We start from the raw sequence: 16,200 nt of genomic DNA, 5'->3' as shown, positions 1-16,200 counted from the left end.
AGATCAAACTCTAGAGTTTGCATTTTGTGGATCTCAATCTTTATTGTGGCAACATCATCACGGAGCTTTGGCAAGTCACCAACCTCACCCCGCTCTATCTTTTCAACCTGCACCTCAAGTTGCTTCAGGCGATCCCCGTAAGATGTTTGTTGCTGTTGGAGGGTTGTCACTGAGGACTGGTTAGGGGTCAAAGCCTACCTGATGAGTGTGGGGAGGTTCTTCAGAAGCTGGTCTACCTTAGCATTTGCTTGCTGAGCTAAGATACCGAGCCTTGAAATAGCTGGCAGTGCAGTAGAAGGTTGTGCAATGGTGGCCTAAGAGGTGGGTTGTGGAGTGGAAGTGGATGCATCAGTAGCTTGACGAGAAACAGGAGTCTGGGAATCTTAGGGCTCTGCATCAGCAGGAATCTGGGTCTGAACCTCTGGGGGAGCAAAATCTACTGCATCATTAATGCGCGTGATATCAATATCCTTCAATGCTTTCCCTGTCTTGTCAGTGTGTGGCATTGAATGGACTTCCATAGCCTTATAGAGGGTTGTGATCAAGTACAGGAATAGAAGGGACATAGCTGTCTGGTTGGCCCGGATCCCTAACTCTCGGAAGATGAAGTCACCTACATCAATCTTTATCCCAGTCATAATGCATGCAATGAGAAGAACATTCTCAATGCTTATATCAGTTTCATTTCGGGATGGTATCAATTGCGAAGTGACAAAGCTGAGCCAGAATCTATCCTCTTGTGTGGGATCTTCCTTGAATATTTTGTGCAGAGGGTCAATCCAACCAGGGGTCCCTTTGGCTATCACTGAAGCTATCCAACCACGCTCATTATCCATGTTTGCCCGTTTGGTGTCATACTTAGATGTGCCCGATCTCCAGTTGGTGAAGTAGAACTCATTTATGGGGTCACTGCTGTAGAACACCGGCTTCCCCCAAACCAAGACAGTATCACAGAAAACTTTGTTGCGCTTCTGTTGAGGGGTCCTGGAGGCTCCATAGGATGCATAAAATTCACGGACCACTATTTCATTGTAATCATCCGACAGATTAGTGAAGCACTCCCGATTTCTAGACTTGATGTTCTCCAGTATGTGAGGGTACTGCTCCTGTAGACCGTTCAGACTCAGTTATTTTTCATCAAGGATTTTCTATTTTGTTAGCCCTTTTCTATACAGCTCCCTAGAGCTGTCGACCCCAAACCTGAGTTGGAAATCATCTACTCTTTTTCTTCTTGCCTCAGCTTGTAAGTCAACTGAGGGCAAGGTCTCCTCCTCATCAGAATAGGAGGGATGTGAAGCAGTAGGGTCCGGTCATGAACGTTTGGCTAGTTGTGCTTGACGACTAGTGGACGCCCTTTTCTTGGAAGAAGATGTATATTTCTTGGGAGCCATATCTGCACAGAAATGAAGTGTGAGCAACATAGAAGACATCAAAAAAAATTTGCATAGAACATCAAGTATGCGACAGGTTATGCGGTCGCATAACCACTATGCGGACCGCAAATCTGTCGTAAACCCTTTTGTCTGCTGAAGAGAAACAATTATGCGATGGGTTATGCGATCGCATATCCATTATGCAGTTCGCATAACCATCGGAGTTTTTGGCAAAAATCATCCCTTAACTATATCTCAAACCTCAGGTACATCCTTGGGTTACCTCAGTAAATAAAAAACATCTCTATATTATCTAAAAGGTGGCAAAATTATCCCCCCGTTAACTTTTGTCAAAAAACTAACACCATCAGCAAAGCATGTCAAACAAATGCTTGGAAAGTACATTCACACTATGCGATCGCAAAGTCCACCGCAAAGATGGATTTGCGATCGCAAAAATGTCGCAAACAACATGTTACAAAAGCCATGAAACTATTTAGGTATGCGGTGGCTTTGCGGTCCGCATATCACTTATGCAATCGCAAAGCTGCTGCAAATTGTCATCCTTTTCAGGCCACCTAGGGTTCATTATGCGGCAACAATGCGGACCGCAAATCAACTATGCGGTCCGCAGAAGTCATCGTTCTCAACATTTTGAACTCCACCCCTAAATAATGGCAAACCTAATTTCATAACCAGCACCCCCAACTTAGCTACGTATCCAAGAACCCCCTCACATTATGAATAGATACCCAAATACGAAGAGGAAAATAAAAGGAACAAAAACTAAAGGAAACAAAAATTGGAAAAACACAACAAAATTTAAACTAAATTTTACATGGATGAAATTAGGAGACAAGAAAATACCAGTGATGGAGAAATGAGCGCACTTGGGAGATGAATTCAACAGGTGTTGTTTACACTTTTCGATGCAACTAGCTGTTTTCCCTTCTCTTTTTTTTGTTTTGTTTACTTTATGATAAAAAAATTTCTTTTCTTTTGTTTTACAAGTGTTTGAATGCTGATGATATGCGAGGGGTACTTACCTGTGAAGTTCGTGGTGGATAAGTCACCGCATAACACATTATGCGACCGCATAAGCGTTATGCGGTGGGTTCAACTTGAGTTGCTCGAGGAAACAATGCGGTGCACTTGTGCGATCGCATAATTGACATGCGGTCCGCAAAGTGCACCTCCTCGCCGCATTTCTACCACCAAATTTTTCCAAACAAACTGTCTGGGTTTGCGACCACTATGCGGTCCGCATAGTTAAAATGCGTCTGCATATGTGTAGCAGACTTCCCATGGTGACTTTTCTTCCCTTTCACATGCAATTTTACCCAGTGTTATGATTTTTTGAATCACCTGCACTCTAACACACACTTTAAATTGCTCAATTAAATCTATCTAACAAAAGTTAAAATTTAAAGGACAAAAAGGGTGTTACCACACATGGGTTACCTCCCATGAAGCGCTTGATTTAACATCGCGGCACGACATAGTTGGGCTTTCTTTGGGTTCACTCATTGGTCGGGTAAGGGCCACCTTTGAGAGCCAACTATTCCACCAAATGTTTTTCTCCATCTGTGCCCAAGTAGCGCTTGACTTGCTGGCCATTTACTTTGAAGGTTCGGAGCCATTCTCTGATTCAAATTCCAAAGCTCCAAAAGGGGATACATTAACCACCTTGAACGGACCGGACCATTTCCATTTGAGCTTTCCCGAAAACAATTTGAGCCTTGAGTTGAAGAGCAAAACCATGTCACCTGACTTGAACTCCCTTTTCAAGATCTTTTTTGTCGTGGACGAACTTCATTCTTTCTTTGTACACAGCTGCACTTTCATATGCATGGAAATGGAATTCCTCCATTTCTTTGAGTTATGCTAACCTCAAATTTGCAGCTTCCGCCCAGTCCAAATTCAACCTTTTTAAAGACCACATGGCTTTGTGCTCCAGTTCTACGGGTAGATGACAAGCCTTGCTGAAGACTAACCGGTAAGGAGAAGTGCCAATAGGGGTTTTGTATGCCGCGCAGTATGCCCACAATGCGTCATCTAACTTCTTTGACCAATCGGTCATGTTTGCATTAACAGCCTTTGCTAGAATGTTCTTTATCTCCCGGTTGGAAACTTCAACTTAGCCACTTGATTGGGGATTATAAGTTGTGGCCACCTTATCCTTGATGCCATATTTCTCTAGTAGCCCCGTGAAATCCTTGTTACATAAATGAGACCAACGATTACTAAGAATGGCTCTAGGAGTATCAAACCATGTGAATATGTTTTTCTTTAAGAATGTGGTCACGCTCCTTGCCTCGTTGTTTTGTAAGGAAATTGCTTCAACCCATTTGGACACATAGTCCACATCCACCAAGATATATGTCATACCACAAGAGCTTACAAAGGGGCCCATAAAATCAATTCCCCACACATCAAAGGTTTCTATCTCCATCACAAAGTGCATTGGCATTTCATGCCTCTTGGAGATTGATCCTTACATTTGGCATTGGTCGCAAGCCTTGACCATTTGATTGGCATCATGATAAATCGACAAACAATAATAACCACATTCAAGCACCTTTACCGTCGTTCGATTGCCCCCATGGTGAACCCCGAATTGGCATAATTTCCTTTTCTGGAACACACTTTCTGATGATGTTATCAGCACAAACACGGAACAAGAATGGTTCTTCCTAATAGTATTTCCGACAATCTCTCAAAAACTTCTTCTTCGAATAGGATTCTAATCCATCCAGAATAATGTCACTAACCAAGTAGTTACCAATATTGGCATAACAAGGAGAAAAAGTGTTAGATAATGCCAATATGTGTTCATCCGGGAAAGCATCGTTGATTTCAAGATCTTCCTTTGGTCTCCCTGCCTCTTCAAGCCTTGATAAATGATATGCCACTTGATTTTCCGTCCTTTTTCTATCTTTGGCTTCGAATTCAAACTCTTGCAACAACAGGAGCTACCGAATCAACATAGGATTTGCATCCTTCTTTGCCATAAGATAGCGAAGAGCAGCATGGTCTGTATACACTATCACCTTGGATCCCAACAAGTAAGCCCGGAATTTCTCAAAGGCATAGACAATGGTAAGAAGTTCTTGCTCACTCACCATATAATTCATTTGCGCTCCATTGAGTGTCTTGCTTGCATAGTAGACCGGGTGAAGAACCTTGTTGTGACGTTGGCCAAGCACTTCCCCAATAGCTACACCACTGGCGTTACACATGAGTTCTAATGGAAGAGACCAATCGGGTGTGACAATAATAGGTGTCGGGATGAGCTTTTGTTTCAATTCCTCAAAGGCTTTGAGGCATTTCTCGTCAAACACATTTTGCATCTTTCTCAAGGAGTTTGCACATGGGATTTGCAATCTTGGAAAAACCCTTGATGAAACGCCTATAAAATCCGGCATGCCCCAAGAAACTTTGGACACCTTTAACTGAAGTAGGTGGAGGAAGTTTGGAAATGATCTCGATCTTTGCCCGGTCAACCTCTGTTCCATGTTTTGAAATTTTATGCCCCAATACAATTCCTTCATCCACCATGAAATGGCATTTCTCCTAGTTAAGCACAAGGTTGGTCTCCTTACATCTTTTGAGCACTTGTCTAAGATTGTCAAGACAATGCTCAAAAGAGTCACCTACCACCGAAAAGTCGTCCATGAAAACCTCTAGAAAATCCTCCACCATATCAAAGAAGATGGACATCATGCATCTTTAAAAAGTAGTCAGAGCGTTGCGCAAACCAAACGGCATCCGGCTAAAGGCAAAAGTTCCATAAGGTCAAGTGAATGTTGTCTTCTTTTGGTCCTCCAACGCAATGTTGATTTGGCTAGAATATCCATCAAGAAAGCAATAGAATGACCTTCCTGCTAGCCGATCAAGCATTTGATCAATAAAAGGCATAGGGAAATGGTATTTGCATGCGGCACTGTTGAGCTTCCGATAATCCATACACACCCTTCATCCGGTCGCCATTCTTGTTGGGATGATCTCTTTTTTGTCATTTTCAATCACGGTCATGCCTCCCTTTTTCAGCACACATTGCACCAGGCTCACCCAAGAACTATCAGCAATGGGGTAGACCACCCCGGAATCCAACCACGTGATAATTTATTTCTTTACGACCTCTTGCACGGACGGGTTTAACCATCGTTGGTGCTCTACACTTGGTTTAGCCTCATTCTCCAATTGGATCTTGTGTTTGCAAATTTCGGCGGAAACCTCATCAACAACATCAATCACCAAGATGCTTTCATATTCATGTGGTAGTTTCATACCCTTGCTTTCTTGGAATGTAACCTCTTCATCATTCACATGGAATTTGATCTCATTCTGTTCCAAATCCATTAGTGCTCTTTCGGTGGCAAGGAATGGTCTCCCCAAAATGATAGGGATCTCTTTGTCAACTACACAATCAAGGATTACGAAATCGGTGGGTAAATGAAACTTTCCCACTTTAACAAGCACATCATCGACAATTCCCACCGATCTCTTTATTGAACAATCGGACATTTGTAATCTCATACTTGTGGGCCTTAGCATAACTAACCCTGCTTGCTTGTAAATGTCAAAAGGCATTAAGTTGATGCTAGCCCCATTATCACAAAGGGCTCTTGCAAAATCATGTGTCCCAATAGTACATGGAATGGTGAAAGCTCCCAGGTCTTCTTTATTTTGAACGGTGGATGTTGCAATGATAGAACTAACCCGGTGAGTCACATTCACCACTTCATTCTTGGTGGTTCTCTTCTTTGTAATCAAGTCTTTCAAATATTTAGCAAAACCCGGCATCTCTTGAAATGCTTCCACAAATGGGATATTCACCGATAACTGCTTGAGAATGTCATAGAACTTTTCAATTTTGTTGTCATCAACCTACCTAGCAAGTCTTTGAGGGAATGGAGGAGGAGGTCTAGGAATAGGTGGTAGATTTTTTGGTGTCTCTTATACCTTTTCCTTTACCTCTTCCTGGTTTTCTTCTTGCACTTTCAACTCTTCCGGAACCTTTTCAACTTCAATAATACTTGGATCTTCAACCTCAACCTCTTGTTCGGACCCTTCTACTTCAACCACTTGTTCACTCTCTCCTTATAGTACCTTCCCACTCCGAGTAGTAATTGCCATGATATGAGAAGTTGGACCCCTCCTACTACCCTTTGGGTTCGCAATTGTGTCATTTGGAAGTGGCCCTTTTTGCTACGGGTTTTGTTCCCTAGACAGATCTCTCATTTGCATCTCCAATTTTTGAATGGATGCGGTATGAGAGCCAACAAGCTCGGTCATATTCCTCATCGAAGTCTTAGACTTCTCTTGATTTTGCAATACCCGTTCAAGCATGATTTCCAACTTGGAATCACTTGAGGAACCTTGATTTGAATATTGACCCTTTCGAGGAACATAAGGATTTGAACTCCGATTTGAGAAGTTGTTGTTGTTACGCCAATTTCCTTGATTTGAGCCATTTTGGTCATTGCGCCACTGTTAGTTGCCTTGCCCTTGCGGGTTAGGCCTCTATTGATTTTGTTGTCCTAGACCTTGGTATTGTTTCCTTTGATATCCTCCTTGAGAGTTATTGACATAGTTTGCCTCCTCAAAGTCTTCATTTGATATGGGTTGCACATCCTCCCAACATTTACCTTCTTCGTTTGGCTTTCAGTGAACATCTTTGTCAACACATTGACATTGGTGGCAAGGCCTGCGATTACTTGATCTCTCTCTTGATTTTCCTTGATCATGTTGGTCAAGGAAGGAGAACCATATGAAATTCCATATTTGGTGTCCTCTGAGTGCCAAGCTTGATTATGTTGTGCCATTTTGTCAAGGATTTGTGTGACCCTTGCAAATGTATTGTCCATAAAAGATCCATCAGCTGCATTCTTGGCTATAGATTGATTCATAGGATTTAAACCCATGTAGAATTTCACCAACAAGATAGAATCCGGAAAACTATGATTGGGAGACCTCAACAAATATAACTTGAATCGATCCCATGCCTCATGTAGATGTTCTCCCAATACTTTCTTGAAAAAGAAAATTTTATCCCAAAGCTCGGATTTCTTACTTTGCGGGAACCATTTAGCTATGAATGCTCGAACAAGTTCAGGCAAAGAATGAATGGAATTTGGTGGCATATTTTGAAGCCTGTATGCGGTGAAATCAGAAGGCCTAATTTCTTGCTATCAAGTCATTTCGGAAGAATATCTTGAGACCCCGAGGATGTGGAGTTGCGACCAATTCCCCTCTCTCGGGGCTCGTCGAGGCCCAACCCAAAGAAGATGAAGATCGAGGCTAGAGTAAAAAGGGGAATTCCCAAGGCACGCGACTAAGTCTGACAGAGCCGGCCTAACCAGAGCCTGTGTCGAGGCATCACATCTAGTCGTCCCATCTCCATGCTTTTATAATTAATGCATGTTGTACTATAAACCTGATTCCCTTCCTATATAAAGGGAATCAACACGACTTTGTAAGAGGCTGTTGTTGCTTCAACCATTCTACACAAGATCAATAATATATCTCTCTCTCTCTTTTCTCTCTAACTTACTTGCTCGAGGCTACTCTTTCCATTTCATGCTTTCATACTTGTTATTCATTTATTGTTCGATATTAGCCATTAAGAGCCTTGTTTAATTATTTCTTAACTATTATCACCTTCCCGGATACCTTCGATAGCTCGAGCTCGAGCCAAATATAGACCTAGAGGCCTTTTATCGACCGGTCCGAAGCACGAGTAGCAAGCCCCTCGGTTTGATCACTGCCCCATTTTAGCTTATACTTCATCGTTAAATCTCATCCGCCTAGGATCAACTGCTCTAACAACTAGCATAAAAATAGATCATGTAATTTTAGAGTCCCATTTACAAATTTAATTGTTGTTACCATTTTCACGGTAAACAGTTTGGCGCCTACCGTGGGGCTAAAAATAATAGTGATTATTTTCTTGCTGGTTTCGTTAAACAAACACAAGTTATCTTTCACACTTTTTCTTGTCCAAGATCTTCTGATTTCAAGTCGAAATGTCTGGCTTGGTAAATAAAGTTGAGAACGACTACCTCAAAATTCACGGCGAGAACGGTGTGGATGTTCCAGTCGTTGGTGCACCACTGCAGAAACCCAATAACGCACCTGGACCGATCCCAGCACACGCGGGTTTGCAAGACGCGCAGCAAGTCGTCGAAACCTCGCACACCAATGGAAGCATACATCATGGCGACCAACAAAAAGCCTAAATGACCCCAACTTGGGGAGTACAGGAAGTTAGTCTTCATGATATTTTTGAAATGTTGCAGGCACAACAGTTGGCTATCGCTCATCTGCAAAGCCACCCAAAGACTCCTAGCACAGTAGCGCCGAAAACTACTCCCCCAGCCGAACAGGTACCGGAGAGGTCAAGCAACAACGGATCAGTAGTCCATCATGCCATCGTGAAAATGTTGGAGGAACTCACCAAAAGGATCAAGTCGGGCGAGAAAATGATAGCAGCCAATGATAAGAAGGTCGAGACCTACAACTCTAGGGTGGACCAAATCCCGGGTGTGGCCCCAGTCCTCAAGGGCGTGGATTCAAAGAAGTTCATACAAAGGTCGTTCCCCGAGGAAGCGGCTCCGAAACCCATAACAAAGAAGTTCAGAATGCCGGAACTCCCTAAGTACAATGGGACCACTGACCCTAATAAATACGTTACTGCCTACACCTGTGCGGTAAAAGGCAATGACACAAAAGACGAGGAGATCGGGTCCGTCTTATTGAAGAGGTTCGAAGAAGCGCTCATGAAAGGGGCCGTGATGCAGCACCATAGCCTAACTCACAACCCCATAAACTTACTTACCATACTGGTGTATTCCTCCACAAAGGCACATGCCGATGACATCAAAGCAACATCAAGAAAGACCGACGCATCCAAGATCGAGCAAAGGGAGAATGAAATACTGCGAGAATTCGCATCTCATTCCCAGATGTAACGAACGGAGTTACCCTTAGTCTCAGACGACTGGGTGATACAGGCCTTTACTCAAAGCCTAAACAGACAAAGTTCGATGATTTCAAGGCAGTTGAAATAAAACTTGGTCGGGTATCTAGCAAAGACCTGGTCGGGTGTCCACATCCGGCACTAGTCACAAATCAGGGTCGCGGATAACCAGCTAGGAGCCCCCTCGGACTCAGTATATCCAAGAAGGATCCTAGCAAAGAAGTCAATGTCAAACAAGAAGAGACACCGCCTGTACCCCGCAGACATGAGGAATGCCCCGAGACGCAACCTACCTCACTACGATCGAAGAACTGATCAAGGACAATATCCTCGAAGAATTGTCAATAGAGCCAGATTCAATAGGGACGCAAGGCCAGCAAGGGCTCCTCACCCATCAGAATACAATCTCAACATCGTTATACCAAACGTCGTGTTCACCTCCAGCGAAACAAGGGGCGTCAAATGGCCCAGACCAATTCAGTCGAATCCCTCGCAAAGGAACCACAACCTAGTGTGGGAACTATATAACAAGTACGTTCACGGGGCCAACGACTACCTTGAAAATCATGGTGAAAATGGTGTGGTTGTTCCAGTCATTGGCGCGCCACCGCAGAACCCCGATAACGCACTTGGACCGATCCTAGAGGACGCGGGTTTGCAAGGCGTGCAACAGGTCGATGAAACCTCACACACCGATGGAAGCATACAACATGGTGAGCAACAGGAAACCCAAAAAACCCCAGCTCAGGAAGAACAGGAAGTTAGTCGTCATGTTATTTTTGAAATGTTGTAGGCACAACAGTTGGCCATCGCTCAGTTACAAAGCCACCTGAAGACTCCCAGCACAGCAGCACCAGAAACTACTCTCCCAGCTGAACGGGTACCGGAGAGGACGAGCAATAACGGATCAGTAGCCGATCCTGCCATCGTGAAAATGCTGGAGTACCTCACCAAAAGGATCGAGTCAGGTGAGAAAATGATAGCATCCAACGATAAGAAGGTCGAAACTTACAACTTCATAGTCGACCAAATCCCGGGAGCGCCCCGGTACTAAAGGGTGTAGATTCGCGGAACTTCGTGCAATGGCCGACCCCGAAGAAAGCAGCCCTGGAACCCGTTCTAAACAAGTTCAGAATGCTGGAACTCCCTTAGTACAACGGGACCTCAGATCCCAACCAACACATCACTGCGTATACATGCGCGGTAAAAGGCAATGACCAAAAATATGGTGAGATCTAGTCCATCTTATTGATGAGATTCGGGGAAACACTCTCGAAAGGGGCCATGATGTGGCATCATAACCTAGCGCCCAACCTCATAAACTCACTTACCATACTAGAAGATTCCTCCATAAAGGCACACACCGGTGCTATCTGTCGACGCCCCCTTTTTCTACGGGTCGAAATCGGGTGTACGACATTGGGAGGACAACTCTATTCCCTTTCGAGAATTGGGTTTTGGAATTTTGAAGAGTCGCCACCTAATGATTATAATGCATTAGGACACTTTAAGAAAGGTTTGAGTTGGAAAAAACCAGAGTTCGGGTAAGGGCTAGAAATTATCTCGAGGGGAAGGTGTTAGGCACCCCTCAAGATCCACTAGTGTGGTCCTAGCCATGTTACAATTGTGACTTTAAAAGTAAACAATCAAGGCTCAAATAAGGACTTGAATACAACATTGCAATTAGGTTGAAAACTATTGAAGGTAAGTAGAGAGGAAAGAAATTTATGAAAAAAAGATTTGAATGGTTTAACGAGAAGAGATGAAAGCAAATAAGGGGAGGGGGGTCCTAGGTTTACGATTAATATGGATCATTTCAATGCAATACCCAGCAATCACTCCTCAAAAAAGAGGGGTCGCACATGATATTAGCGCATCTGTCATCATCTCCATATCTACCCTTCCCACCCCATTAAGGTATTAAAGCGCGGAATAGTATCGTTACTTATTGCATGCTATTACCCGTCCCAATCCTATCAGTCTGGGAGGCATATGGAACTACTAATCCTAAAGGGGAGGGAGCTGGGGCTTTTGCAGTTTTTTAAAAAGGATAAAATTCTAAGGCGACATTCAAAACATATACAGCAAGTATTGGAAAAGCAAGTAAGCAGATATGGCTCAAATAAACCTCCTTAAAACAGAGAAAATCATATAGTTTATCATGTCTTATGCGTACTGATTAGGTCTGAATTAAACTTAAACATTAAGGTAGGCTGATTTATCACATATTTTTCAGATAAGAAGTCCGAATTAGGCCTGCCTGCTGGTTGTAATTATCAAAGACTGATGCAATTATAGTTATTACCCTAACGCTTGCCTAGGTGTTAAACAGAACCTATAGGCATGATATCTATTAGTTTCAGAAATAAAGAAGTAAACTGATGGCAGAAAAAAGAATTTTCAATTATAGGGACATAAGATCTGCAGGCATTAAACATTATTGCTACTAATTTTAGGCTTATAAGCGAGTTGACGATTCAGGTTTGGTTGATAGCTCCTATAGGCATGCTTTCTAGGCGTTACAGATTTCAAGCGCTGTTATTGTCATGCAGAAATCCTATAGGTAAGTCATCTATATGCAGTTAGTTATTTACATCTTATAAACAGGTTTGCCTAGTGACAGATGCATATGCAAAATGTAGGAGGTCCTATAGGCATATTACCTATATGATATGCAGAATTTCAAAAACGACTTATAGACATGGTATCTATATGAAGTGCAGAAAAACCTATGAACATGGTATCTACATGAAATGGAAAATTTCAGAAGTATAGTAATTCCTCATGAACATGGTATCTACATGAGATGCAGAATTTCAGAAGTATAGTAATTCCCTATGAACATGGTATCTACATGAGGTGCAGAATTTCAGAAGTATAGTATTTCCCTATAAACATGGTATCTACCCCTTGCATGCAGGACTCACCCTCCATTTTTAACTAACACCCCAACAGTTTATTACAAGATTATTACAGACCAGAATGAATAAGAAAAAGATAAGCAATGTATCAAAAATGAAAGATTCCAACCAAGGAGAGCCAAATTCAGACCCCAGGTCTGAAATATGAAATAAACCAACTTCCAAAGATCAGATTTCCAAAGTCTTTCTCTTATTTGGGATGTGTCAAAGTTCCAAGGGGCTTCAAGAACTCCAAGCAATGCTTACACCCCAAATATCATTGCAGAATCAGATTATAGTGCAGTGTTGAAGGGCCAGCCCTCAAATGTCCAAGCTCAGAGGGAAATCAGTGTCCCAAGGCAAAGCTCATAGGAGGGGGGGGCAGAACTTAGAGGCTAGGAGCAAGTGCAAGTGCAATAGAGGGGAATTAGGGGAAGTCCAGCGTAAACTGGTGGTCATACCCAACAATAAGGAGTGCTGGCACACCCTAGCCAGTCTACTAGGCCACATTTTGGGAGTTAAGTTCCATTGAGGACCAGGTTCAGACTTGAGCAGCAATTTGGATACTGCCAGCCCATAAACCTTAACTCAAACACATATAAGGGAGTAGGGCTATGGGGAATTCACAACAAATAGCAGTTGCAAAGAGAGAGTAGCATATTCAATACAGAACATGAACAGGAAAGTAGCCAAGAGTGTAGCAACTGTAAAGTAAACACATAGGGATGATGCTGGAATCAAAATTAGGACATACCAGTTTCAGGGAAACAAATAAGTTAAAGAAGAAGTCTTGTAAGCCAAATTGCAAGCAAGCAGTACATAAGACCTCAAAAGAGAGTAGAGAATTGAAAGAGTATTGTAATTGAGAGTGTGTGTGTAAGAGTATGCAATTCAAAGTGTGTTCAAGTGCAGAAGGGTAGTCCCCTTTTATAGTGCAGAAAACAAGTAAGAAAAGGTAAGGAAATAGTTTGCGATCAATCACATAAAGTCTCTCTTTGGTTAAGGGATTCTGATTTCGAATGGGCATAAGACAATTAAGGAAAGAATTTTATTAAAACCTTTTCCAAAGTAACATAATAAGGGTAAATACACAGGGTTTATTTAAGGCAAGAGTCTAATGGTACATGGTTTGTGAAAAATAAGGAAAGGGAATCAATCAAATAGCCAGTAAAATCAAAGCTACAAGCTTTGTTCAAATAAACCAAGTAAGAAAAAGAGTAAAGAAAGGTTCAATTAGGGAAAATCAGTAACAATCAAGTAAACACCATTAAAGGAATTCGGAATCAATTAGTAGTTGGCAAAACCTTTTGAAAGAAGAGTTCTCATATATAAAGCACACAAATATAAGAATCAAGAAGAGGTTGTCAAATTATTTAGAAGAGAGTTTAATCGAAGAGAAGTTCAGAATCATAAGCAAAAAGATACAGGTTCAATTTGCAGACTCATAGTGAGTCTGAGAGCTCAGGGTCCCAAAGTGGAGTTTTAACTCGAACACAAAAATCAAAATCGTCAAAAGAAACCCCCCAAATCCTAGAGTTTCAAAATTGAATCAGACATGGAAGTGAGAAAGCAAGTCAATTGTTTCAGAGTCTCAACAAAACAGATATAATAGCATGTTTGAATGACAAAGCAAGAAAAATCATGAAGAACAACTTTGAGAAAAATCGGAATCTAAACAAGTTCAGAAGAAGGAGATAATACAAACGTGAACACAAGTAGATGAAGCATGTAAGAACATGAACAGAGTCCAGTAAACAAGATCAAATAATTTAACGGTAAACATACATAGTAAAAGAGTAAATAAAACTAAGCAGGGATTAACATGCATAGCAGAAAAGAAAAGGTAGAAGACAGTACATGCGTAAAGAGTAATCACACCAGCAGGGTATGGACAAACACACATAAAGTAAAGAAGAAGAAAAATCAAAAAGATTTTTCCCAAAAAATCCTTTTAGAAACCCTAAAATCGAAGAGAAACGATTTTGAAAAGAAATTTTTGGGGAAAACACTTTAGATGGCAAGAAAAGCATAGATACAGTATAGATCTAAGCAAATAACGGTGAAAGGACCTTGAATATCTTAGGGTTTCAGAGAAACCCTAGAAATGAGAAAGGCTTGGAAACATGCTCGATCTTGAGTCGGAGAGGTCAAGAATCAGGCTCCTGAGTCTTGAATATGCCGGAGCATGGCCGGAGGAGCCATGAAATCAAAGGTCTGAGAAGATCGGAGAGGGAATCGTTGAGGTCACGCCTCGAAGCTTCGAACAACCCTAGCTTACTAGTGAAGATAGGTGAGTACCAACTATCCATGGCCTGAGATGCCATGGATTCCGGTGACCAGTGGTTGAAAAGGGGGTAGGAGGAGGCTAGGGTTTTGGAGAGATTTTGAGAGGATTTTAGAGGGTTTGGAATTCAAAGGCGGCGGGCCAGGTGAGAATGAGGGATTAGGGTAGTCACCTGTGTTTAATTATGGTAGGACGAATAGTGGTCGTTGATCCGAATGATCAACGACCTAGATTTAAGAAGGTAGGTGGGGAACTGGGTTGGGTCGTTTGAGTTGGGTTAGGGGTTGGGTCAAAAGGAATTGGGCTGGTCCGAATTTGAGTTTGAAATTGGGTCAATTATAGGCTAAAATCGAAATGTAATGGGGCTACAATTGAAACGAACTGAGGCCAAAATTTAAATAGTCAGTTTTCCCTTTTTATTTTATTAAAATAGTAAAAAATGATTTTGAAAACAAATTAAAAGCACTGGATCCATTAACAGTATATAAATATTAATTTAAAAATATTGTAACCAATTTCATAATTATAAAATGCTATTAAATCTTAAAGCAGGCTAAAATTGCACTTATATGCAATTTAGCTTTTAAAATACCAAATTAATTTGTAAAAATATATGAAAAGTAACCTACCTATATTTTGGTATAAATATGAGATCAAAATAAGTTATTCACCAAAGTGATAATCTTGGGAATAATTATTGAGCAATAAATCAATTTAAAAATCTTTTTAAAAATTGGAAAAATACTAAAACACTTAGGCATACTTATATATGTATGTATATAATATTTGTAATTATTTGCATGTAAAAGAAATATATAGGGAAAAATTAGGTATCAACAGCTGCCCCTCTTTACCCGGGAAGGATGAAAGAGTTGTCGGGTAAAGATATGATGGCCAATTTTGACCGAAAGAGACGATTTGCAAAGAATTCTGACCGAGCTCTGGCTCAGGCCATATGTAGTTCAGGATCTATCGGCGAAATATGTCGATAGAGTTATTGAAAGGAACGGACGCGATGCCTAAGTTGAGAAGGATAGTTGAAGTCTGATAGGCTGCGAGAACCGGAGCGGGATCGCTACTACTGAGACGGGTGTTTGCTAGACGGTGTACCTGCAAGTGGGCAATACAGCATAGATTGTACATAAATTTAAACGTTATGCAAGTTCCCATTAGACCATGAATGTTGTCTTTGGACGGTTAGGATGACGTCCTTGGACCATGACGTCCCGGGCTATGAATAGCGTAAATAAAAATTCGCAGGCCATGAAATGATGTTATCGGGCCATGTAGATGGTGCCTCAGAACTATGATGCCTTTGAATAGGTTGGCGATCTTTCAGCCCATGAAATGCAAAAGGTGGCAATCTTTCAGCCGGTACAGAATTTAAATGAAGGTGGCGATGTTGCAGCCGTGCGAGAAAAGTAAATAGGTGATATTTCAGCCATGCAGGATGGAGACAATGCTTAGTCTCGAAAGGCAAATAGAGTAGCCTTATGCAGATGGAGACAAGGCTTAGTCTCGAAAGGTAGATAAGTAGCCTTATGTAGATGATGATAGAGGTAGAGCTTAACCTCGGAAGGCAGAAAAGTAGCCTTATGCAAAATGCAGATGGAGACAGGGCTTAGTCTCGAAAGGTAGAAGAGTAGCCTTATGCGGATGATG

General features: G+C 41.8%; 2 protein-coding genes across 2 annotated transcripts; both read right to left on the bottom strand.

Annotated features, from left to right (window-relative positions):
* Positions 1-3,510: 3,510 nt before the first annotated feature.
* On the bottom strand, positions 3,511-3,843 carry LOC138886089 (uncharacterized). The gene has a single exon (XM_070167119.1). It carries the CDS (start codon positions 3,841-3,843, stop codon positions 3,511-3,513), a length of 333 nt encoding a protein of 110 aa, XP_070023220.1.
* Positions 3,844-4,345: 502 nt separating this feature from the next.
* LOC138886088 (uncharacterized) lies at positions 4,346-7,300 on the bottom strand. The gene is made up of 4 exons (XM_070167118.1): positions 7,025-7,300; positions 5,553-6,218; positions 5,132-5,254; positions 4,346-5,026 (listed from the first exon to the last, which is right to left on the bottom strand). The coding sequence occupies exons 1-4, from the start codon at positions 7,298-7,300 to the stop codon at positions 4,346-4,348; spliced, it is 1,746 nt and encodes a 581-aa protein (XP_070023219.1).
* Between the last annotated feature and the right edge of the window lie 8,900 nt (positions 7,301-16,200).

Source organism: Nicotiana sylvestris, chromosome 2, assembly GCF_000393655.2.
Source record: "Nicotiana sylvestris chromosome 2, ASM39365v2, whole genome shotgun sequence".
In the NCBI taxonomy this organism is placed as follows: Eukaryota; Viridiplantae; Streptophyta; class Magnoliopsida; order Solanales; family Solanaceae; genus Nicotiana; species Nicotiana sylvestris.
This window is presented reverse-complemented; position numbering and strand designations above follow the sequence as displayed.